Consider the following 24,403-nt stretch of genomic DNA (forward strand, 5'->3'; position numbering starts at 1 on the left):
CACTAGACTCCACCTTCCAACACTGCTGCACTGAGGACCAAACCACAATGTGAATTTTGGTGGGGACACACCAAACTCAAACTATAACAGATAGTAATCTTTGAGCTCTTGCAAGGCAGTATGAGAAAACAGCACACCCAGACAACTTTTCACATTTTCCAGCCTGCTGACTTCCACACCAATCTTCCAATCAGCCCACCAATTTCTCTTGTTTCCATATTTATGTTGGGGTTTAAAACATTTGCATTTTGTTCTGTAAGTATAATTAGCTTTTGTGCATTTTATATGTTGATTGATTTGACGATTGAAATCAATAAATTAGTTTATGACTTATAGTTCGTGCTTATGCAAATATTATTTGCTACAGAATAGAGGGTGTTTGGCTCAGAAGGTAAGCTACTAATTCAATATCCTTAAATCTGGGCTATACAAAGAAAATGAAACAAGCAAGTGTATTTGACAAAATCCAATGTCTATTCCTGCTAAAAATTATCAGCAACCTAGGAGCATGAAATAATTTATTCAACCTGATAAGAAAGCATCCGTGAGAAGTGCAAATCAAAACTAAGATTTCATCTCACTCCAGTCAGAATGGCAATTATTAAGAATACAAGCAACAGTAAGTGTTGGCGAGGATGTGAGGAAAAAGTACACTCATACATTGCTGGTGGGACTGCAAATTGGTGCAACCACTCTGGAAAGCAGTGTGGAGATTCCTTAGAAAACTTGGAGTGGAACCACTATTTGACCCAGCGATTCTACTCCTCGGTTTATACCCAAAGGACTTACAATCAGCATACTACAGAGATACAGCCACATCAATGTTCATAGCAGCTCAATTTACAATAGCCAGACTATGGAACCAACCTAGATGTCCTTCAATAGATGAATGGATAAGGAAACTCTGGTGTATATACACAGTGGAATATTACTCACCTTTAAAGGAGAATAAAATACGGCATTTATAGGTAAATGGATGAAGTTGGAGAATATCATGCTAAGTGAAGTAAGCCAATCCCAAAAAAACAAAGACCAAATATTTTCTCTGATATGTGGATGCTGATTCATAATGGAGTGGGGAGGGCAAGGGAAGAATGGAGGAACTTTATATCAGGCAGAGGGGATTGAAGAGGAGAGAGGAGGGGGTTGAGGGGAGGGGAGAGTGGGGAGGGGAGGAGGAGTGGGAATGGGAAAGATGGTAGGATGAGACAGACATTTTTACCCTATATACATGTAAGATCACATGAATGGTGTGACTCTGCATCATGTATAATAAGAGAAATGAAAAGTTGTGCTCCATTTGTATATAACAAATCAAAATGCATTTTGCCATCACGTATAACTAATTAGAACTAGTAAAAAATAAAAATAAATTTTAAAAAAGCATCTGTGAGAAATCTCCAGCTAACATCCTGCTCATGGTGAAAATCTGAATACTTTTCCACTAAGACGAGAAACAAGACAAGGATGTCTTCTGTCACTGCTTCTATCCAATATCCAATATTGTACATAGATGTAAATGTTCTAAACACAATTTTAACAAATTAAAAGGGAAATTAGACCCTCTTCAGGCCCTCATGGGCCTGTTACACACCTCCCCAGTGTCACAGTCAGGGACACCGGCTGAGCACAGCAGGGATAGAATGAGGCCGTCTACAGCAGAGAAAACTTAATGATTCAGGGGTCAGATGCCCTGAAGAGGAGAAGGTTTCAGTCCCAGCTGGTGTTGCCAAAGCAGCATACTAATTCCATGTCATGGTCCTGGGTCAAGATCTGCACAACTGATTGGCTGTATCACCTTGGATGGCAAGGGAAAGGAAGTGATCAAAGTCCTGGAGTCCCCGCTTTCTGAGATGCCTAGCAGACCTTGGTAACACTTCCAGGACTGTGTCTCCACAAGGAGGCAGCGGCAGAGGGAGGGAAGATGGGCCAGGAACTCCCACAGGCCCTGGTCCTCACGGTTCAGATGAATCCACAGGCAGAAGCCAACGTCAAAAACTGTATGTCCAAATTGACTTAAGAAAGAGCTCAAGAGAACCTTCCGGGTCCTTTGATTGATGAAGTCCAGGGTGATAAAAGTCAAGTCATCGGGAAAAGGACAATTTTTTTTAGCTCGCTCCAGCAGGACTGGATCTATGTCACAGCATAGGAGACCGAGTTCTCTGGAGGCATTTGAGTGGTTTGTATAGAGCCACACTCAGATCCTAGAGGAATCCAAAAGAGTTTTGTCATTGCAATTTTCAACAGTGAATGGAAGAGAAAGCTCTCTCTCTTCCTCTAAGACTGCCATACTTACCTCTGGCTTTATAGGATGTGAGGCTCCTAAATTTTAACCTACAGAGGTTGTAGTTTTTCTTGAGCAGACTCTCAGCGCCCTCCAGGGGTCACAGACTGTAAGGCAGCATCGCTATATTTTCCTGATACTACTGGTTGCATTGTATGGTTCAAAGTGATGGCCCAATCAAGCTGCAAAGGAGCCTGGAGCAATATTTTCCGGCTTAAGTCATATGCTGGCAAACTCATTATCTTTTTCTGGGTATCTCAGACACAAGGGAAAAGGAAAGGGGTCCAGAAGCTTAACCAGTGTCCCTTACCTGGAAGGTGAGGAATAGAGCAAGCTCCATCTTACAAAAACCTGTTTCTCAGACCTGTGGTTGGGAAAGGACTGGATTCCAAAACCTTCATTTAGCCTTCATTTTACACCTTTTCATTTACATACTGTTTTACACTTCATCCACTCCTGCTGAGGCTTATTCTGCTTCTGCTGCCGTCACTCCCAAGTGTCACTACTGATCTCCTTCTAGCCAAATCCAATGATTTATAATTTTCACCATCTTAGGAACTTTTTGATTCTTAAACAAGTCACTCTGTCCTTTTGCTAACTTTGATTTCTATTACCATTATAATTAACTCTAATTTATGTTTTTCTGTGTAGTTTTTTTGCATTAGATTTCTTCCTCTGTACCAGGATTCTTAAGCTTTTGTTTTTTTGTTTTTGTTTTTTTTTCTTTCTTCCCAGTACTGGGAATTGAACACAAGGTCACTGAGGTAAATTCCCTACCCTTTTTATTTTTCTTTTGGAGACAGGGTCTCACTGAGTTGTGCAGGCTGGCCTCCAACGTGATTTTATCCTGCCTCAGCTTCCTGAATAGCTGGGATTGCAGGTGTGTGCTACCATACCTGGCTTGGCTGCTTGAACTTTAATGGGCATATAAACCACCTACAGATTGTTCTAAAATATTAGTAGATCTGGGGTGAGGACTGAGATTTGTATGTACATATGTATTTTTTGCTGCACTGGGAATCAAACTCAGGGCTTCACACGTGCCAGGCAAGTGCTCTACACTGAGCCGCATTCCTAGCCCTGAGATTCTGTATTTCTAATAAGCTGTCAACTCATGCCAATGTTCAAAAATTAGTATCAAGTCCCAAACCAGTGCTTATTTTCTCCTCACTCTCCATTTACTTCTTTCTTCTCTTTCTCTCCTTATCAAATCTTGGGTGTGGCCCCATTTAACCAGTCATTTCATCACATCAGTGAGGGCTGAATCCCCAGCACCGTGCCCCCGACCCCCAAAAAAGACATGAATGTTTCCCAAGTTAGTAAATGAAAAGCAAGGTACAAAATAGTGTGCATCTATTAGTAAAATGAAAAGATGGGGGATATTTAAACATATTGTTGTACATTTGTAAATGCTGGGTTGTACACAGGATGAATACCCAAGCAATTACACACATTTGTGCCACTGTGTAGGGGGGAAAGGAGGATTTAGGGTTCACAGTAGAGACTTACTTTTTACTATAAAGTCATTCTTTGTTATCCATGGGGAAGGAACTGGTTTGAGGAACCCAGAGGATACTGAAATCCAAGGATGCTCAATCCTTATATAAAAAGGTATAGTATTTGCAAATAACCTATACAATATCTAATATACTTTAAATTATCTCTAGAATTACTTATATACCCTGCTATAAAATAAAAGCTATGTAAATGGTTGTGACTGTATTGTTTAGGGAATAATGACAAAAAAGTCTGTTCATGTTCAGTACAGACACAATTTATTTTAAAAATATATTTTCAATCCATGGTTGGTTGAATCCATAGGTACAGAACCCATAGAAAAGCCAACTGTAGCCTTTATATTTTGATTTTTTAAAATCAAATATAAACATTTTTAAATGTGCAAAATAGAAAGCACTTTAAAATGCACAGTCACATTTAGAACCATTCATTTAGTTAATTTCAACTATGTCCTTGCTTCTAATGTGTATAAGATATACTACTCAATTTCTTTTTTTTTATAAAAGGGAAATTACATCATGACCAACCAGGGTTCATTCCAAGAATGAGAGTTGATTGAATATTTAAAAATCAATCAATTTAATTTATCATAATTTCAAACTAAAACAAAACAAAACAAAAAGGATTTAAAAAATCCAGATTGGAAAGAAAAAAGAAAAACTTGTCTTTAATAGTTTATTGTTTCCATAGAAATTCCAATAAGATAAAGATAAAAAGCTACCAAAATAAGTGAGTTTGACAATATTATAAAGTACAAGATTATTATATAAAAATGAATTAAATTTCTATATACTAGCAATAAACAATTGGGAATTTAAATTTTAAAGTGCCATTTACAATACCATGAATCCCATAAGGGAGACAGATAAACCAATAGTAAAATGGGCAAAATATATGAAGGAATAATGATAGTTAAGGAAGTGTAAAGACATCTTTATTTTATGAAAATGTGTTCATCATTCTCACTCCCACTAAAATAAATGAAATTCAAATGCCTATTCAAAATATGCTGAGAGAATCAGCGACACAGATTTTTAAAAAGTGTATTGACAAGATATAATCCCCAAAGGCCAACCCCAGTGACCTGCTTCCTCCAGTCACATCATATCTGCCTACGGTTACCACCCAGTAATCCAAAATTTAATACATCAAATGGGTTAGTTCACTGATTAGGTTACAACTTCTCATAATCTGATTATTTCATCTCTGGACATTCCTGCATTGTCTATCACATGAGTTTATTGGGGACACCTCACATCCAAACTGTTACACTGTCTATACTTGTGGATTTGTCTCTTTTCACAGTTCTAACAATTTTTACTTCACATATATTGAGGCTTATTTATTATTAGGTTCATAAATGTTTGAATTATTTCCTTTTAATAAATTGACCCCTTCTATTATTATTACAAAATGACCTTCTTTATCCCTTTTTCTTTACTGAAAAAATTTATTTTGCTGATTTTTAAAATATATATATTTTCAGATATTGATGGTCCTTTATTTTATTCATTTATTTATATGAGGTGCTGAGACTCAAACCCAGTGCCTTGGACATGCTTGGCAAGTGCTTTGCCACTGAACCACAACCCCAGCCCCTATTTTGTTGATTTTGAAATCACTAATCTTGTTGTGTTTGTTTGTTTGTTTTTGATGCTAGGGATTGATCTCAGGGCCTTGCAGATGCTAAATATGCACTCTACCATTGAGTTGCATCCTCTAGTGTTAACATGGTATATATTTTCTCATTCTTTTACTTTTATAATTTTTATATTTGAAGTGTACTTTTATAAGGAGAATATAGTTGTGTTTTGCTTTTTTAAAAATTCCATCTAATAATGTCTACCTTTTAATTGGGGGTATTTTTACCCTTTACATTAAGGTAATTAGTAAGAAGGTTAGGCTTGAGTATATCATCTTGCTATTTGTTTTCTGTTTGTCTCACCTTTATTTGTTCTCTCTATTATTTTATTCTGGGAACTGTAACTGCCTTGGTCTTTTGGACTCTAGGATCTCTATCCTCAACCCAAGGAGTCTGTGAGCCTCTGCCTTTGTTTTCTCTCCCTTTACTGTAGTTTGGAAACTCCCTCAAGGTAATAAGCTGGGACAATTACAGTACTCATCTTGTTTGCTTCCTGTCTCTCAGAGATCACTATCCTTTGTAACCCCATATCAAATGTCTGATCTACATATTGTGTGTGTGTGTGTGTTTAAAGATGCTTCAGGTAGGATGGTAAATGTGGTCCCTTTTACTTAATCATAACCAGAAGGGGATGTCCATTTACTGCTTTTTCCATCTTTGAAATTTGGTCTTTTTTCTCTTTTTCATTTCAATTTTTTGTTTTGAAAAAATTTCCTTCCTTAGAAGTCTTAAAAATTACTCAGTGGACAACTGTATACATTTTAGCTTCGCAATTGTTAACTTTTTACTACATTTGTCCTTTCTATTTCTTTCATATTAAATAAACCATCATGATATTTTATCATTAAATAACTACTAAGAACAAAGACATTCTCTTATACAACCACAGTACAATGATAAAATTGAAGACATTTAATGTGGATAGACTATAATTATCTAATATGTGTTTTGATTAACTATTGCAATATATCAAATGATCTCCATACGTAGAGTCTTAAAATAATTTGTTATTCTTGGATCTCCCAATTCTGTGGTCAGGATTCAGGTATGCCACAGCAGGGAAGGCTCTTCCCTGCTCCATGATAATTAGAACTTCTGCTAGGATGACTCTTAGTGGGCAATGGCTGGAATAGTTGGGAGGTGGCTGTGGTCTTCTTCTCTTTTTCCACATAGGTTCTCCACATGGCTAGTGTGGGCTTTCTAGAGCATGGTAGCCTCAGAGTAGTCAGTTGTTTACATAGTGGTTCAGGGTTGCAAGCATGAATGCATCTAGGAACCACTGCTAATACAGACTGGCATCACACATGCTCTGATGCTCTGAGAATTTAACATCATTTTTATCATATTTACGCCCAAAATACATAACTGGAATTTAATTGTGAGTATAAGACAAGTCCAAATTGAACATTCTTTGAAGCAACTGGCCTGTAGCCTTAAAAAATGTCAGTGTCATGAAAACCAAGAAAAGATGACAAACTGTTTCGGATTAAAGGAGACTATGAGTAGGTTAGGGCTGTCATAACAAAATACCATAGTCTAGATGACCTAAACATTTTCTGACAATTCTGGAGGCTGGAAGTACAAGTTGAAGGTGTCTGACAGCTTTGGATTCTTTTAAGGCAACCTTAGCTTCTAGGCAGCCACCTTCTTGCTGTGGCTTCACATGGTCGTCCCTCTGTCAGTGTTGTCTGGGTCCTAATCTTCTCTTCTTATGAAGTCACCAGTCATGTTGGACTAGGTCCCACATTTGTGACTCTATTTCAATTTTCTTACCTCTTTCAGGTCTTGTTTTCAAATATAGACACATCTGAGGTACTGGGGGTTAGGACTTCACATGTGAACTAGGGGTGGAAGGGCACAGTTCCATCCATGACAGAGACTTCTTTATGTGTGCTGTTGGACAGAGAAAAAGATGCTGTAAAGTATATTATGGGGAAAATTAGAAATAAATATCTATAGCGAAGTAGATTAAAAAACAACCTCAAATACTTTGACATTTTTCTCCCTGAGCTATGGGAGTATATTTTATTCTCCTTAAATCTGGCCTGGCCTGTGGCTTCTTAGATAAATGGAGTAGAGGAAGGGAAATTGTACTAGTTCTGAGTCTAGTCTTTTTTTCTTTTTAATACTGGGGACGGGACCCAGCAATGCTTTACCACTGAGTTAAATCTTGGGTCCTTTTTATTTTTCATTTTAAGACAGGGTCTTGCTAAGTTGCAAGGTAAGGTAAGGTGTGTACCACCGCTCCCAGTTAAGCTGGAGTTTAAAAAGTGAATTCTGCCTCCTGTTCCACTACACTCCCTCAGTTCTGCCTGATTTGTCGATCGTTCTTTGCTCAAATAAACTATGTTACATCCAATTTGTCAGAAGTTTTTAACTTGTCCCGGGGGGGGGGGGTCTAAATCAGTTGGGTAATTCTGCTCTCAGTCGTATGGCTTCTGGTGCTTATTAATTAATTAAAAAAAAAAAAAAAGGCTTGACGCCTATGAGAATGCGCCCTCTAGAGGGGGTTTCTATCGTTTTTGCCGAGAACACAGGGGACTTGGGCCCTCTTAGACTCTTCAGAGGTCTTTGCTCTATTCAGGAGCCTCAGGCACAGATCACCTTGACTCAGATCCAGGTTACAGTGACAGAGGCCTCAGTATAGTCCCAGAGCTCACGCTTACACACAAAGACGGTAGCATTAATTCTTCCCAGTTTGTTCCTTTTGGGGTGGGGTGGACAGGAAGGATAGCCTAGAGAATCTACCGACTTTTTTGCGGGCTTAAACAGAACCCACCATAACTTTTCACTCAAATCTTGAGTATAAACAATTCTGTTTTGACTTTCAGTAAAGAATGAAGTTGAAGAAATTAGGATTTTAATTATTCACTTAATATTAATATTCCTACAAAATGAGAAAGGCCAGGGGATTTGGTATATTATGCAGTTGAGAAGACCGAAATCAGGGTGATATAAGGTAAGTTTTTAACCCCTAAAGGTCAGTTTCATACTCTGTAAAGGGGTAAGGTTCCAATTTCCTTCCCTGGGCTTTGTGAACATTTGCGGGAAAGCAACTTGGGGTGCCCAGCACCTATTCCACTATGACACAAGTTTTACGATCACCCAGGGCGGAGATGTACATTTCCCTCCCGGTGCTCTCTCCAGTGCCCTGGTGGGGTCCGCCTGGGAACTTCAGACCTGGGGAAAACTGGGCAGATCCGTCCCCAAGGCCGCGCGGGCAGGAGGCGGAGCGCGCACTCTGGAGCCGCCTCCCGGGAGGGAGGGCGGTCCCCGGGGCTGCTCCGCACCGCCTCCCCTTTCCCCGGGGCGGTGCTCGCTGTGGCCGGGTCTGTGGTGAGTACGCGCGGCCTCGGCTGGCTCTGGGACGAGCAATACCCGGGAGGCGGGTGCCGAGCAGGGATCGCTGGGTAGCGGCCCGGGTCTGTCCCCGGGCTGGGGCTGGGCGGGCGCGCGGCCTGGCTTCGGTGGGGCTGTCCTGCCTCTACCCGAGCAGCGGACCGGACAAGGGGCCTGCGGAGGCCGAGCCTGGCGCAAAGCTGAGGTTCAGGTGCATGCAATGCATTGCCTCTGCTACCGGCCCGGGAGGGTAGATACGATGCTGCCGGGTAGGGAAGGATCCAGGGCGCCAGCCCCAGTGGCTGCGCATCACGATTCGAGGGTCGCCCGTCCGCACCTCTTTCCCCGCCAGGCGTATTCACCTGAAAACCCCCTCCTCGGTGTTTTCCCTGGGAAACTGATCTCGGCCTGGGGGCCTTCAAGGGGCGGAGAAGTTCTGACCTTTCTCCGAAAGGGTTTGTCACCTGGGTTTTTAAAGGATTTCAGAGACATCTACCCTCATCAGGCTCTTCGTCTATCCGGTATCTGTTGATTAGTGTCTCTTGCTGTTCTGTTTTCCATTAGATAAGGGCTGTTGACTCTTGGTTTGGGAGTAGGGGAAGGCCCACCGGGATGTGAACCGAGGAAAGGCCTTGGGTTGGTGACCTTAAGGAGGGTGGGTGTGCGCGCTGTTGCAAAGTGTTCTGGAGTGGGTGGGAGATGCGGATACCAAGGCAGTGAGGGCACAGGTAGATCTCCTTCGCTGTTTGATGAAAGGCAGCTGGAAGGAGGTGGAAATTTGAGAGCTGAGGAGAGGTGGTTTTTCCTTATCCTTTGAACATTAATCAACCACTTTTTTTTTTTTTTTTTTTTTTTAAGGAAAAGAACATATTGAGGCTACAAGAAAGTCAAGAAATCTTAGGATTTCTTAGATAGGATTCAGAATTCATGTTGAGAAATTGGGATTCAAAGGGCGTGGAGGACTATTCTGGAACCTGATCAGGAGTGCTGAATTGTCTCTAAAGGGGAAGGAGATAATGCTTGATTGGGTATAATTTGTTTGCTTTTGAATTCGCTCTTGGGCAACTGATTTGGACTTTGCGTACACTAGAAACTCCATAAAGTTGCAGAAACTTTCGTGTACCTGATGTATGCATTTTTGAGAGGTGTCTGCGGCCTTGATTAGATTAAAAATATCTCTTAAAGAGAAATTTTGAACTGCACCTAAGTAACCCGAGGGGGAGTGGGTAGGGAGGACAATAAAACCAGTTGTTACTGTATTTTATGCCACGATGTATTTAGTATCTACTTTAAGCAGAGCTGATAATGTGTACTTTATTCAGAGATGCCTGCAAATAATTTGAGAATCTATCATTTCTTTGAAGATATTTTATTCAGAATGAGAATATCCAAAACAAGTCAGTTGTTGTTTTCTAGTCTTTTTTAAAACCACCAATGAACAATGGTTTCTCAAAGGTGCCTTCATGTCTCAGAATTGAGTTCCTGTTAAAAATGTAGATTTCTTGGCCCCATCTCAGACCTTTGAAATAAAACAAAACCAAAAATCTCTGGAGCCTAGGAACAGGCATTTCAAGCCAAGAGCACAAGGTTCTCTGGTGTTGAAGTTTACTGGAACTCTGAGTTTTTTCATTGAGATTGGGACTTGCTGGGCCAATTTAGAACAGGTTTTCTTAAAGATTATTTGAATGAATTGCTGCCAACCTTTTCTAACTAAAATCCTGATCTCTGTCTAATGTGTCATCTTTAAATTTTAATACATTTTAAAGAAACTAGTCATTTTTATCAGAAAACAACATTGTTTCTGGTTGTAAAACTCTGGTAAGTTAGAAGTTACAGAAGAAACAAAAGTTTTCCTAATTCCATAATTGAGAGATGACTACTAGTGATTCTTTCTGGCATTTTATATATAGAAGATATGTACACACATATATTACAGAATTGGGATTGTATTTTGTATACATTTTTATATTCTTTTTTTCCCACTTAGCTTTCATGAGCATGTTCCCATGTACTTAATGAGAGTATGTGTTCCATCATAGGTATATGCTATAATTAATTAACTCAGATCCCCATTGTTAATATTTGTATTCTTTTTCATTTTTGGTTACTTTAGCAATGTTTGTTCGAATATTGTGGTCAACCCCTCTGGTTATTTCCCGAATGATAGAATCAAAAGCTATTTAAATGCATTTTATAAATCTCATTTTCACCTATCTTGGTTTTCTCACCAAAAAGAAAATTAACCTTTCTGAAGGATCTATTACTTTCTAGGTTCTTTCTCTTATTTCAGTGGTTCTCAAACTTTACTGCATATAAGAATCACCTGAGGAGCTTGTTAAACTTTCATTTTCCTGAGTCCCAGACCTAGCTGTTTGGATCTATTAGCTAGGAATTTACTGTTTTAAAACACCCCCCAGTGTTTTTGATAAAGGCCACCTTTAGAACCACATGTTGAGAAATGCTTTCTAAGTAAATGGCCAGATAAACCCAAAAAGTTTAGGTCACTTGCCCAAAGCCATTCATGCATCTGATAACAAGAACTTGAATTCAGCACTTTGTGACTTCAGAGTCCGTTTTTGTCCATTATATCAGAGCTTCTCAAACCTCAGAGACATTGGTATGCCCCTAATGACTGCAGAAAGTAAACTCCCACTGGCCCCATCATAGGCTTCTTAGGGTAGCTAAGAATGACATAATCAATGAACTTCTATTAAAACCTCCCACCAGAAATTCTTGTGAATTCTGTGTTGAGTTACATACCATGTAAAACAATTTCAGCCTTTCACTGATTCAGTCTACCTCATATTTCCCTACCATTTCATGACTCTTCTTGCTGTGAAAAGGGTATTACAGGACCATCTGATTTCAAGTGTGGGTTCCCATATTTCTAAGTGGACCTGGGAGGCAGGTCCACTTTGTTCAAGCATGCTGGGTAGTTCTTTGCCACAGTTAGGATCTTAATGTCTTTCTAAGGCACATGTGTTGAGTGCTTAGTCTCCAGCTTGATGCTATGGGGAGGTGATGCAATCTGGGGGGCCTAGTGGGAGGTCTTCAGATCATGGGGAGCATGCCCTTGAAGGGGATAGTGTACCCCAAGCCTTTTTCTCTTGTACTCTTTGGCTTCCTGGTGAAGTGAGTAGTTTTTCTCTGCCACACTCTCCCCGCCATGGTTGCCACCTTGCCATAGCCCAGAAGCGATGGGACCAACCAATCATGGACTGAAACCTCCAAAACTTCGAGCTAAAATACGCCTTATAATTTGGTTATCTCTGGTATTAAAGTGACAAGTGCCTAATGCAAGCTCACACAGTGACGCTGTGGGCTCCTGGAGATGGGGCAGATCTAGCAGCAGCTCTTTCAAAGTCAAAGAGGCGAAACATCCCTTTTGAATATTCAGTGGCAGAGGGGCAGAAGGGGCAAGCAAGACTGAGAGTGCCATTGGTCAGAGATGGGGTCCACTACCCTTAGAAAAGTGTTGGTGTTTGTAAACCAAAGGGAGCTAGTATTGGGGTGAAACTTTTTAATTTAAAATTTTTTTCTAAGATGGAATTTTTTTTTTTTTTTAATATTCTGGATTCACTTTATTTTTTATTTTATTGTTTTTTTATTAAAATATTTTTTATTTTTACAGACACATTTGATTCATTGTACACAAATGGGGTATAACTTTTCATTTCTATGGTTGTACACAATGTATATTCACGCCATTCATGTAATCATACATATATATAGGGTAATACTGTCTGTTTCATTCTACTGTTTTTCCATCCCCACCCCCTCCCACCCCTTTTTCCTCTACACCATTCAAAGTTTCTTCATTCTTCTCTTCCCCCTGCTACCCCTCATCATTATGTATTCTCATGCACTTATCAGAGAAAACATTCGGCCTTTGGTTTTTTGGACTTGGCTTATTTCACTTAGCATGTTATTTTCCAACTTCATCCATTTACCAGCAAATGCCATAATTTTATTGTTCTTTATACCATTGTGTAAATATACCACAGTTTCTTTATTCATTTGTCAGTTGAAGGGCATCTAGGTTGGTTCCACAATCTAGCTCTTGTGAATTGAGCAGCTATGAGCATTGATATGGCGGCATCACTGTAGTATGCTGATTTTAAGTCCTTTGGGTATAAACCAAGGAGTGGGATAGCTGGGTCAAATGGTGGGTCCATTCTAAGCTTTCTGAGGAATCTCCATACTGCTTTCCAGAGTGGCTGTACCAATTTGCAACTCCACCAGCAATGTTTGAGTGTGCCTTTTTCCCCACATCCACGCCAACACTTATTATTATTGCTTGTGCTAATATGGAATTTTATACCCTTTAATTTTTCCTTCTCTAGCTTTATCTTTCCCCCCTCTTTCCATATATCATTTCTTTTAGTAGTTAGGCTGGGATTGTGGAGTGCCCTTATGTTTCAACTAACATTTCCTAGAAAATCATCCATTATTTACCAAATTGAGTGCTTCCTATGTATCAGGTTGGCTTGAGGCACTAGAAATGCAAAAAACAGTGATTTTCTTTGAGAATTAAGTTAATGTACTACTGTATGTAGATTTGGGATATCTCAGTCTCTGACTTTATTCTTCAACTTTTTATTTTTAACTAATTTTAGACCTACTTAAAAGTTGTACAAATGATAGTGTTCACTTAGTTTCCTCTATTATCCTCTATTATTAACCTCTCACATAACCATGGTACATTTATCACTACCGTTAACTAAACAATAGACTTTATTTAAAGTTCAACAGTTTTGCTACAAGTCTTTTTTTTTTGTTGTTGTTTTTGTTTTTGTTTCCATAGTTCCTTGAGCGTCCTACATCACATTTAGTTTTTATTTCTCCTTTGTCTCCCCCAATCTGAAATAATTCCTGAATTTTTCCTTGTTTTTCGTAATTTTTCCTTTTTTTGAAGAGTGCCAGTTAGTTATTTTGTGGAATGAAATTTGTTTGATATTTTCTCATTTTTGTAACAAAGCCATATGTTTTGGCATAAATACCACAGAAGTGATGTTCTCTATTACAGGTTCATGGGGTCAGTAGTTATTACATGATGATTTTAACTTTAATCAGTAGTTATTACATGATGATTTTAACTTTAATCACTTCTTTAAGGTGACATTGGGTTTTTCCACTACAAAACTGTCTTTCCCTTTGTAGTTAATAGCCAGGGTGGATACTTTGTGAATTAGCAAATTCTGCTGATTCTCAAATTTGTACCATTAATTTTAGCACACATTGGTGAATCTTGTCTGCAGTAGTTACTATTGTGGTGTTTACCTAATCATGATTTTTTTCCATGTCCCACTTCCTTATTAACTGAACGTTTCCTATAAGGAAGAGCTGCCCTTTCTCTCCTGTTCCTATTTTTTGATGTTTTGTAGTTGTATGGATTCATGAATAGTCATTTTATTCTTGGGCTAAAATATAGTGCCATCATTATTTTATTGCTTAAATGCTTCCAGTTAGGGCCATTTGGAGCTCAGCCTTTTGAGTATAATGACTTGTACGTGTAAATAGCTCTCATCATTTCCCTCCTGTCCTTGGGGTCCATGCTGGTCAGGCAATGATCACTACTGTGATTGGGACAGCAAACAGCAGAGGCCTAAGGAAGGTGGGACAAGGAGTGTGCAAATAATCAGCTCCCAGGAATTCTGCAGGAGTAAATGGAGTAAATAAGGGCCTCGGCACTGTGCCCCAGGGAGTCTCAGGGGAATAGTAGCATGTGCCTGGGCCATCATGCCCACTCGAACACCCTGTGTCTGCAGTTTGACCAAATTGACGCAGAGGCATTGGAATGCTGGTTTTGGTGCTCTCAGTGGCTGAATGAAGACCCTGTCCTTTTGTGCAGGTGCATGAGTGCTTAGTAAATATTTGTGGGGTTGACACTTGGTGCCCTCCCTATACCCCATGATGCAAAAATATGTGTGGTTAGAGACTCCCCAGGAATGACACTTTGCATTCATGCTGCTTGCCTTTTGTTATAGCTCCTCTTCCTCCTCAGTCTACTTATTATTATGGAAAATTTCAAGCATATGCAAAAGTAGAGCAAAAGACAACGGATCCTCAGGTGCCTATCACTCAACTTCAGCACTTCTCAATATTTTCCCAATCTTGTTTCATATATTCCTCCACTTTCAAGTTGGAGAGGGACCGGCATAGTTAGAAAACAAATTGTAGATCTGGAAAAAGATTGAAGTAAACTCTTGAATACAAGGACTATGCTGTGCTTCCTTTTCTGTCCCCTTGATACCTATCCTGTGCTTAAAGATAGAATTGAGGCAAGGAAAAACAAAAAATGCAACAACAGAATCATTTCCAACTAACTCTAGGGCAGACTTCTAGAGAGGAAAAGGGTGGTATGAGTTGCCCTAAAAAAACTTGTTGATGTTGCCTGAATTGGTTCTCTACAGTCATGGTTCCCCTGCCATTCAGGATAGCCTTATAAGAAACTAGCTCTGGGGCTTCTAGTGAGAGTTCATTTTATAGCTAGGAAAACATGCTGAACCTGTCACCCCCAGTAATTTAGCCCATAAGCAGGGGGAAGAGGGTGGAGATCTCTCTGGAAAGATACCAGAACAATGTTCTAAACCCTTTGCACTTCTGTTTACTCACAGGAACCAAGGCAATCTCGCTCTTGAACTTCCTTCATGTCCAGTTAATTTTGCCAAGGACACTTAGGCTTATAAAAAGGGATAAATGATTGTTCTTAACTGGGTCAGATGTAGTCTCAAGGTGTGGGATCAGTAGTCATTCATAATGACCTATCAGTAATTGTTAATAATGACTCCTTGCATTTAGAATAAATGCCTTGTTTTTGAACAAATTGCCTAGCCTGCAGCTTAACATTATTAGTTTATGATTATTCATAACTCTTTACTTCTAGGGTAGGGTTTTTTTTTTTTTTAATTCTAACAGTTTTTGGTTCACAGCAAAATTGGGCAGAAGGTGTAAAGATTTCCCATATACTCTGTGTCTAGGATAGGTTTTTAAATCTCTAAGCCTTGCCTCCCCCTCTGCAAAATGAGGGAGCTGAACATGTGTTATTTGTGGTCCTTCTTGCCTTTATCATGACAGTAACATGATCATAAATTCCTTCAATTTGGTTATTCTTTCAGGGGACTGTGTCTCCACAATAGCTCTTAGAAAAGCAATGTTTCCGGGGCCAATTTTTTAAGAGAATTTTTATAAAAAATCAATCCTGCATTTAAACTTCCTATAATTAAGTCCATAAGAGGTTGTCTGATTTGTCCCAGGAACCTAATGACTTACTGTCATCTGCAGGGAAAAGAACAGACCTCCAGGAAGGCATCTGAACAGACGGATCCAAGGAAAGGGACAGGAGGATGTGGGAGGGAGGTGTGGGGCCACTGTAGGCACCTGCATATGGTATGCATTGGGCCTACCTGGGCATCAGGGGAAATAAGGGAAAGTGTCCAAGTGAAGGATATGGCAGAAGCATGGCCTTTGGAATTGACCACCTGAGCTCAGACCCCAGCTCTATCCCTTAATTAGTTTATGTGGTCTTAGGGTAGTTAATTAATCTCTCTAAACCTTTGTTTTATCATCCATAAAGTAAGACAAATTTTTACATCATGGGATTTAGATGAGAATTAATATAAGTGATTTAACCATAGTGCATGGTACAAGTAAGTACACAAATCAGTGGCCCTTCTTATTAGCTGTTATTGCCTTCACCATTGACTTCCTGTCAATGGGGCCTAAACACAGACCATACTGTTAATTACTTCCTGGGTCAATCACCCTCTTTTGAGGTTCATTTATAACCTTGTGTTTAGAGAGAAATGAGTCCCAGAAGAACTACCTACTCCCTTCCAAAGGCAGGGCCCCCAGTGACTAACCAACTCTCTCCTCATAAAGGTTCCATTGTCTTTCACTATTGCCATACTGGGGACTATGAACCCTTGAGGAACAAGCCACATCCAAACCATAGCAATATATAATATAAATAACTTTTATATATAGATATTTTTATTTTGATCCCTATTTTACAGATAGGGAAAATTAAGTCTTGGTTAAGTGATGACCCAAGATTACATGACTGATATGTGGTAGAGTTATAGTTTCTGTCTAAGTCCAAACTCCTGATCTTAAATACCACATTATAGTTCTACCTGTTTTTCTTATTGATTTCCTGTGTTGGGACTCTCTTAGGTTTCTTGCCCTCACCCCAACCCCACCCCACACTGGGGGTTGTGCCCTGTGCCAGCCCCTCTTTGAGAATATAACATTCATTCCCTGTTATTAAGGACCATGTTTTTCCAACTCACAAGGGGAAAGAGCATTGGTATTTTCCTTTATTTTCTTACTGAGTTTGTGATAGCTTTCTACTGCTGTAACAAAACACCTGAGAAAATCAACTTAACAGAAGAAAGATTTATTTTGGCTCACAATTTCAGAGATTGCAGACCATTAGCCGGCTTCATTGTTTCTGGGACTGAGGGTGAGAAAGAAAGCTGTTCAAGTCATGGCTGGTGGGAAGCAGGGGGGCGGCAGCAGCAAGGGGGAGTTATTGAGAGAAAGGGTAAAGGGGCTGGGTACAAGATATAAGATATACCCTTCCAGGTCATGCCCCCAGTGACCCACCTCCTCCAACCTGACCCCACACCCAAAGTTTCCACCACTTCCCAATAATGCCATTGAATTATGAATCCATTGATTCATTTCATCCACCAATGAGGTTAGAGGCCATGGTCACCTTTCCAGAGGCCACACCTGTGGCTACACTGGAGACCAAGCCTTTAAAATGAGACTTTGGGGGAACATCCCAGATCTAAACTATAACAGGGTCTAAATATGCTACCATAACAAGTCTTTACATTTTGTGACTCTTCTCTTAAAGGCTGTGCCAGGAAGGGGCATTTGAGTAAGAGAGCCACTAGAGCTATAATTAGGCTGTCCCCAGCTCAGAAATGACCACATTCCCCCTTCTCAATTTTACTTCTTTGTTCTGTATAACATCTGGATGTGGTTTCCCTTCTTGGGTGACAGACTGGGCAGAGTCTCTGTGATGTGTAGCTGGTTAGCCCTCTACCTTTAAAATTTGATTTGTTATCTAAACTGTAACTTGAAGAACTACCATTACTCTAGTCAAGGTCCATTGGGGACCTAGTTCATGCTGAAGTGAATCATTTCAGGTAGGATTTCCATTCAAAGCAACATGTCTTTTGTGAGATCATTGGAGCAGAAGTACTGGGCAAAAGCAGCCATCACATCTTCTGTTGTCATTTGTTTGCATTCAGATTGGAAAAATTGCACTTGAAGCTCCATCACCTGGATTGAAGCAGAGAGATACATATTACTGAATAAAAGACATGGGCTTCAACCTGCCTTTCCACCTTTCCTACAAGTTACGATTACTGTTGCTTTTTACCTTGTGCCTGACGGTGGTTGGATGGGCCACCAGTAACTACTTTGTGGGTGCTATTCAAGAGATTCCCAAAGCAAAGGATTTCATGGCTAACTTCAAGGCCATAGCTCTGGGGAAGGAAGAAACACTGACTAATGAAGCCTTCATGAAAAAAGCAGAACTTGAAAACTGTCCATCTGTGTCTCCAGACCTCAGTAAGTGTTTCCCTTTTTCTTTTTTACAAGTACTTTGTAAATTTTTAATTTAACTCTAACTGCTGTATAGAAAAGTATAAAAATCGATGTGTACTTGGTTAAGTTTCACAAAGTGCATGTAAGCTAAGAAATTGAATTCTTTCTTTTTTTCTTTCTTGATACTCATGTTACAGAATTGGGGCCTTCTAAGAAACTGAGGCAGTGTGAAGACCCTTGACTCCCACCCTTCAAACCCTGATTCTTTCGATCAAGTTGGAAAGATTTCAGACATGTTGCTCAGAGTAACAGGCATGAGTTTATTGAAGGGATAGGAAAAGTGAAAGGGAATACTCTCAAGGGAGAGAAAGGGTCCTCTCAGAGAGGAGAGGGACAGTGTGCTTCTCTTGTACTCTCATTTTATTGGGGATCCCAGAGAAGTTTCCTGCCCAGGTCTGCCTCTTAACTTTTGATGAGCAGGATAACATCAGACTTTTAAGTCCCCACTACCACGACAATTCTCGATCACGTTGGCTCATGCTGATCAGTTCTAATTGGATTCTTAACCATAAATTATTCTAAAAGAAGGTTCACAAAAGTCTCCCTCTTCAGGGTAAATTGGATTCCTCTTATCAACATTATTTCAGGCTTGCATTTCTCCTGCAGATAACAGGTAGTTTGCTGAGGAATGTGACATATCCTGTCTCCTTAAGCCAGGCAGGGCTACAGGTTTGTTGGAAAAGGAAGCATATAGGGGTCAGCACGGTGGGCCCATTGTATAGAATTAGTCCCTTAACCTCATGTTCCCACCAGCTACATCTGTGTCTATCCCATATCACTGGGGATTGAACCCAGGGGTGCGCTACCACTGGCCTACATCCCAGCTCTTTTTTACAAATTTTATTTTGTGACAGGACCTTGCTTAATTGTCCAAGCTGGCCTCAAACTTGCAATTCTCCTACCTTGGCTTCTTGAGTAGTTGGGATTGCAGGCATACACCACCACTCGCAGCTTAAGAAATGGAATCTTCCTAGAATCCCAGAAGTTGCCATGCTTCTTTCAGTTACTAACCTGGCTTCAAGATTCTTACACTATTCATGATATTTTTCCTGTTTTTGAGCCTTACAGATCAGAGGTGTGTGTTATGTACTCTTTTGTCTTTGACTTCTGTTGCTCAACATAATTTTTTAAAGATCTGTTTACATGGGTGTTTGTGGTTATAGTTTGTTCATTCTCACTGATGTGTGATATTCCATTATATGAACAGGCCTGACTTTATTTTCCGGCCACAAAAGTCTCAGTAGCATATAATAATAGGGTTTGTCGATTTAGGCTGTGGCTTGGCTCCCTGTGTCTTTCATCCTTCTCCTGGGACCAGCAGGCTAGCCTGGGCATGTTCTCCTCATAGGCGTGTAAGTGAAGAAATGCAGGCACACTCAGGCCTCTGTGGTGTCACATCTCTTAGCATCTCCTTGACCCAAAAGTTAGGGAGCCTAGGTGCAGGACCAAAGTTTTTCACTATTGTTTTAGTGTGTATTTCTTAAATATCTTGTATGTTTTGATTTCCCTTTGATGTCTTGACTTTCAACTTAAATGCACAGTAAATTGGTTTTAATGAACACAACAAATTTGAGAGGGAAAAAAACCTTAGTCAGTGATAATTCTCACATATGTCCATCCTACAGACCTTCAAAGTGCTTTGAGTTCTCCAGACACTTCTTGGAACCTTAATTTGCATTGTTTTCTTTTTTGAGAATGCCCTTCCTCCATCCACGTCTGCCTGGTGGGTTTCTGTTTTCCCATCCGAAATCCGCCTTACATTTTCCCTGTTCCAGAAAGGCTTCTGGGACTGCCCTGGCCAGAGTTAGTCTTAGGTTCCCCGTGTGTCAGTACTCCTTTTTGCTTGTCACAGTGTGTCCTTCTTATGTTTGCCTTCTTCCCCAAGAGGCAGTGAGCCAGCAGGATGTGGTCCCAGTGATCCTTTACATTGCTGAAATCTAGTTCCTTCCCCGACCCATGGCTGTGACTCTGGTTGTCTACATATGTTTAAAGAGCTCTCTGTGGGGTGGCCTAGGGCTTTTTGGGGGCTCATTGTTCTTAGCTGTGCAAGAAGCTGCAGACTATTGGGCACCATGGTGCACACCTGTAATCCCATTACTCAGGAGCAGAGGCAGGAGGATTTTGAGTTCAAAGCCAGTCTCAGAAACTTAGTGAGGCTCTAAGCAATTTAGTGAGGCCTGTCTCTAAATAAATTACATTTAAAAAAAGGGTTTAAAAAAAGGGGCTGGGAATGTGGCTGAGTTCTGGAGGCTTTTGGGAAGTTCAGTATCAGGGTCTACCATGGCTGTATTCTTGATGAGGGTGCTCTTGCTGGTTGTGTCCTCCCGTGGCCTTTCCTTGGTCTGCAAATGCATGCATACACACACACACCCTGAGATCCAGATTTCCCATTGTTTTTTTCAGAAGGGTATTAATCCCAGCAAGGAGGCTCATCCTCATGACCTCATCTTTTTTTTTTTTCCTTTTTAAACAGTAGGTTATTGAAGTACCAAATAGTTACAGAAATTTATGCAATTCATAAATGAATTCTTACAAAATGAATACATATGAATTCTCACAAAGTTCAGTGAATTTTTACAAAATGAATACAGCTATGTAAATAGCACCCACATTGAGAAACGTAATGTTATCAATAACCAAGCAAACTTCCTCATGCTCCTTCCCAATTATAGTATTCCCTTGGAACGCTCACACCTCACAAAGAACAGCACCCATTCTGGCCTCTAATACTATGGATTAATTGCCAGAACACTTGGTTCTGGTCATGACCTCATCTTAACTTAAATGCCTCCTGGAGTCTCCACCTCCAAATACTATCACATTGGGATTAAGGCATCAATACATGAACTTGAGGAGTGGAGACACAGGCATTCAGTCCGTGCATCTTCCTTTCCAGCTGAATCACAGTCTTGTATTTATATTGCCTTGTAACTTACCTTTAGTTAGTCAAGGAAAGGTCAGAGTTATTCTTGATTGTATTCCCCTTGCAAATTACTCAGGCTAAGATATGAAAATGAATTACTAAAATGCGAATCTGCTTAAAGTCTTCACAATCTATTTCAGCAGTAAAGTCTTACATAAAGTCTTACATAAAGACTCAGTGACACAAACTGAGCAAGTTCTGGATTAAGAGGGTGACATAAATAGCAATGTCTTAAGATGGGCCCTTTGTAACCTTAGAAAGGAGAGAACTAAAGAAGATGCTCTGGGGAGCTGGTAGGGAAACTGAGAAGGGCTAAGTGAAAGCAGATACTGAAAGTTTAGGGCACATGAGAGTTACCATAATGAGAAGGTGAGCAAGGGAACCAGTTACATCAAGCCAGCCACATGAGGCTCTTGTAGGGTGCAAGAACAGAGGCATGTTGAAGTAATGATGGGGTTTATTAACAGGCCACACAGGAAGCCGTCTCAACAGCCACCCCTTCACCCCTCAGCAGCTCAGTAGCCATGGGCAGCTCGTATAGTGTGTCTCCCATGTAACTCTGCTGCTTACTATTTATTTTTAGGACGTGACTGACTGCTGACTCTATGTCTCATATACAGACCCTTCAGGAAGGTTCTCGTGGGCTAGAAATTCCCTTGGTTGTCTTGAGGCAGTTACTTAACTCTTGAGTGCTGTTGGGTAGAGCCCCAAGGCACTGTTCGATACTGGAACCTGGTCTAACCATCATGGAGATGGTCAGGGATAGTCACAGCAGTAAGGCATTGTGACTGAAACAGGAAGGGCCCGTGGCTACTTTGCTCAGAGAGGGATAGTACAACTTGCAAGAGATTTTACAGCCTGACCAGTATATATGGAGTTAAAAAAAAAAAAAAAAAGGTGGCTGCAGGGGGACCTTATCACGGTTCCCTAACTAGAACTCTGCCTCCTCTCTTACCAGTCAGGATATCTTGTTAATTCAGGTCAAACGAGGAGGGTCGGCTGCTGCAGCCTGATATTTGAAGACTGGCATAGGACTTACCATGGATGGCCTTAGCTTTCATCTGGTCAAGTCATTTCCAAACTCACTGAGCAAATTCGGTGCTTGATTGGAAACATCTGCTATGCTATGGTGGCACAGAGGGAGAATTGTTGCAGTGTTGCATACACCAGTCACCACTGGACTGGGGTGGGGGGTGGGGGGGAGCAAATTTTACTTCTTTCCAGTGCTTTGCCTTCAGGAGGTTTAGGGAAGAAGTGGCCCTGAGGCCTTGTCCAGGAGCTTGATTCTGTGGAATGCTCTTGATTTTCAAGAGAGTTCACCTTCCTTATGGAATTTTGAAAAGGAAAAGAGGATAGAGCATATTTGAAGAGTCACTCAGTCTAGCTTAGCCCTTTGCTCATCACCTGGTTCACCAGCACTGTCTCCATTTCCTACTTACAGTGGATCATAGAGCAGAATTGATTAGCAACAAGGAAATGCTCTGATATGTCAGTTACTTGCTTTTGCAGCCAGTTATCCTTGTTACATAATTCCATAATGCATGGTTATAGTTCATGACTGAATGAGACGTTGATTGTACTAGTAAGAGCTAATACTCACTGCGTGCCAGGCAGTAGCCTGAAGGCTTTGCCTGTGTTTGTGCATGTAAGCCTCTTGGCACTTCATGAGATAGCTCCTATTATGATCCGTGTCCTGTGTTTATTGTAGGAGGCCAGAGCAAGCTCATTTTCAAACCAGATCTTACTTTAGAGGAAGTACAGGCTAAAAATCCCAATGTACACAGAGGCCGGTATCGCCCTGAGAAGTGTAAAGCTCTGCAGCGGGTTGCTATCCTCATTCCCCACCGGAACCGAGAGAAGCACCTGATGTACCTGCTGGAACATCTTCATCCCTTCCTGCAGAGGCAGCAGCTGGAGTATGGCATCTACATCATCCACCAGGTGAGTGGGGTGGTATGTGTCTGCCCCAGGCTCTGCCTGTGGGGTCCTCTTCCCGTTAAGGACCTTGGCCATGTGACCCCATTTTCTGTCTTGGGTAAAATCTCATCGAACTATCTTCAAAGGACAGCTCTCTTACTTCATGTATCCTTGAAAGCAGTAGAGGAAATTCTTGTCCCAAGAATTTAAGACCACATTCTGGAATATTTTACTGCCCTAAAATGAACCTCTGGATGATGCCTGTTCTTATGAGCGCTTCTGTATCAGCCAACACCTGCCCTAAGATTTCCCTGAGATTTGCTGGTCCTTCATGATCTTTCCTTCTGCATTTGTTATGTGCTACATAATAAGATGCTGGACTTTTCATTATTGAATGTGGCCATTCAGCAGAGATCTAGACAGAGAGCTTGATAGACTGCTGAGTGTTAATAGCTCTCAGGTTCTGTGACTCTTCACATTTTTGTCTTTCACTTTGCCACTATGTCGGACATACTATGTTTAATTTTCAATTTCTTGGCTTCCTTCCTTCCAGAAGCATCATTTAGCAGGAACACCACGTAACTGTAAGCTGCTTTTAAAGAGTTAATCTAAGGGATCAATGGAGTGAGGGATTTAAGATGCTCTGTTTGGTATTAAAGTTTCTTAAAAAAAATAAGACATTGGTTTAAACATCATGTTTATGCTTTTCAGGAACATCCAGGTCTATCCAAATGATGCCCCTTCAAACTCTTACAAATTCTAAGAATGCACACAAAATCATTAGCAACTAACTTAATATTGATTGTAGCTGGTGATATTTATTGGAAGTAGAACTTTTGACAGCTTAGACGATTAGCTCTGCACTGTATGCTTTGTGATAAAACCAGAGCTCTTGAAAATTAGTGTGCTTATTTAGCACAGTGATGTCCATTTATTTATGACTTTAAACAAATTTTACAATTGTTTTCTTTTGTAATTATTTTTGTTCTTAACATTTTTGGTCAAAACTAATTTATTTGATTCTAAGTTCTTATTCAGGATGGCAGCCCAGAGGTGTAACACTATTTTTATGAATGGAAACACATTTGCTTTGTGCAATTCTTTTCAGGAAAATGCTCTGGGAACTTCTGAGAATGTCTTGTATTTACATTGTAATAAA

At 40.4% G+C, this 24,403-nt stretch overlaps 1 protein-coding gene, 1 long non-coding RNA gene and 1 pseudogene across 7 annotated transcripts in view; 1 reads left to right on the forward strand and 2 right to left on the reverse strand.

Annotated features, from left to right (window-relative positions):
• Nucleotides 1-1,677: 1,677 nt before the first annotated feature.
• On the reverse strand, nt 1,678-3,211 carry LOC124993662 (RNA 5'-monophosphate methyltransferase-like; annotated as a pseudogene).
• Nucleotides 3,212-8,723: 5,512 nt separating this feature from the next.
• The window catches only part of B4galt4 (beta-1,4-galactosyltransferase 4), a 28,207-nt gene continuing 12,527 nt past the window's right edge, over nt 8,724-24,403 (forward strand). For 2 of the 6 annotated variants that reach the window (XR_007110303.1, XM_047565225.1), the window contains exons 1-3: nt 8,858-8,994; nt 18,047-18,368; nt 23,036-23,268. Coding sequence is in view for 5 of the 6 variants with exons in the window: in XM_047565225.1 (XP_047421181.1) it covers nt 18,119-18,368; nt 23,036-23,268 (483 nt within the window). In the remaining variant the exon portion in view is untranslated. Of the gene's footprint in view, nt 8,781-8,842; nt 8,995-9,641; nt 9,812-16,869; nt 17,248-18,046; nt 18,369-23,035; nt 23,269-24,403 lie in introns of those variants that run through there. The other 4 variants (XM_047565226.1, XM_047565229.1, XM_047565227.1 and 1 more) reach the window with 4 other exon arrangements.
• On the reverse strand, nt 17,166-21,519 carry LOC124993411 (uncharacterized). Its single transcript, XR_007110304.1, has 2 exons — nt 21,341-21,519; nt 17,166-18,077 (listed from the first exon to the last, which is right to left on the reverse strand). It is a non-coding gene; the product is annotated as an uncharacterized LOC124993411 (long non-coding RNA).

Source organism: Sciurus carolinensis, chromosome 9 (genome assembly GCF_902686445.1).
Source record: "Sciurus carolinensis chromosome 9, mSciCar1.2, whole genome shotgun sequence".
NCBI lineage: Eukaryota > Metazoa > Chordata > Mammalia > Rodentia > Sciuridae > Sciurus > Sciurus carolinensis.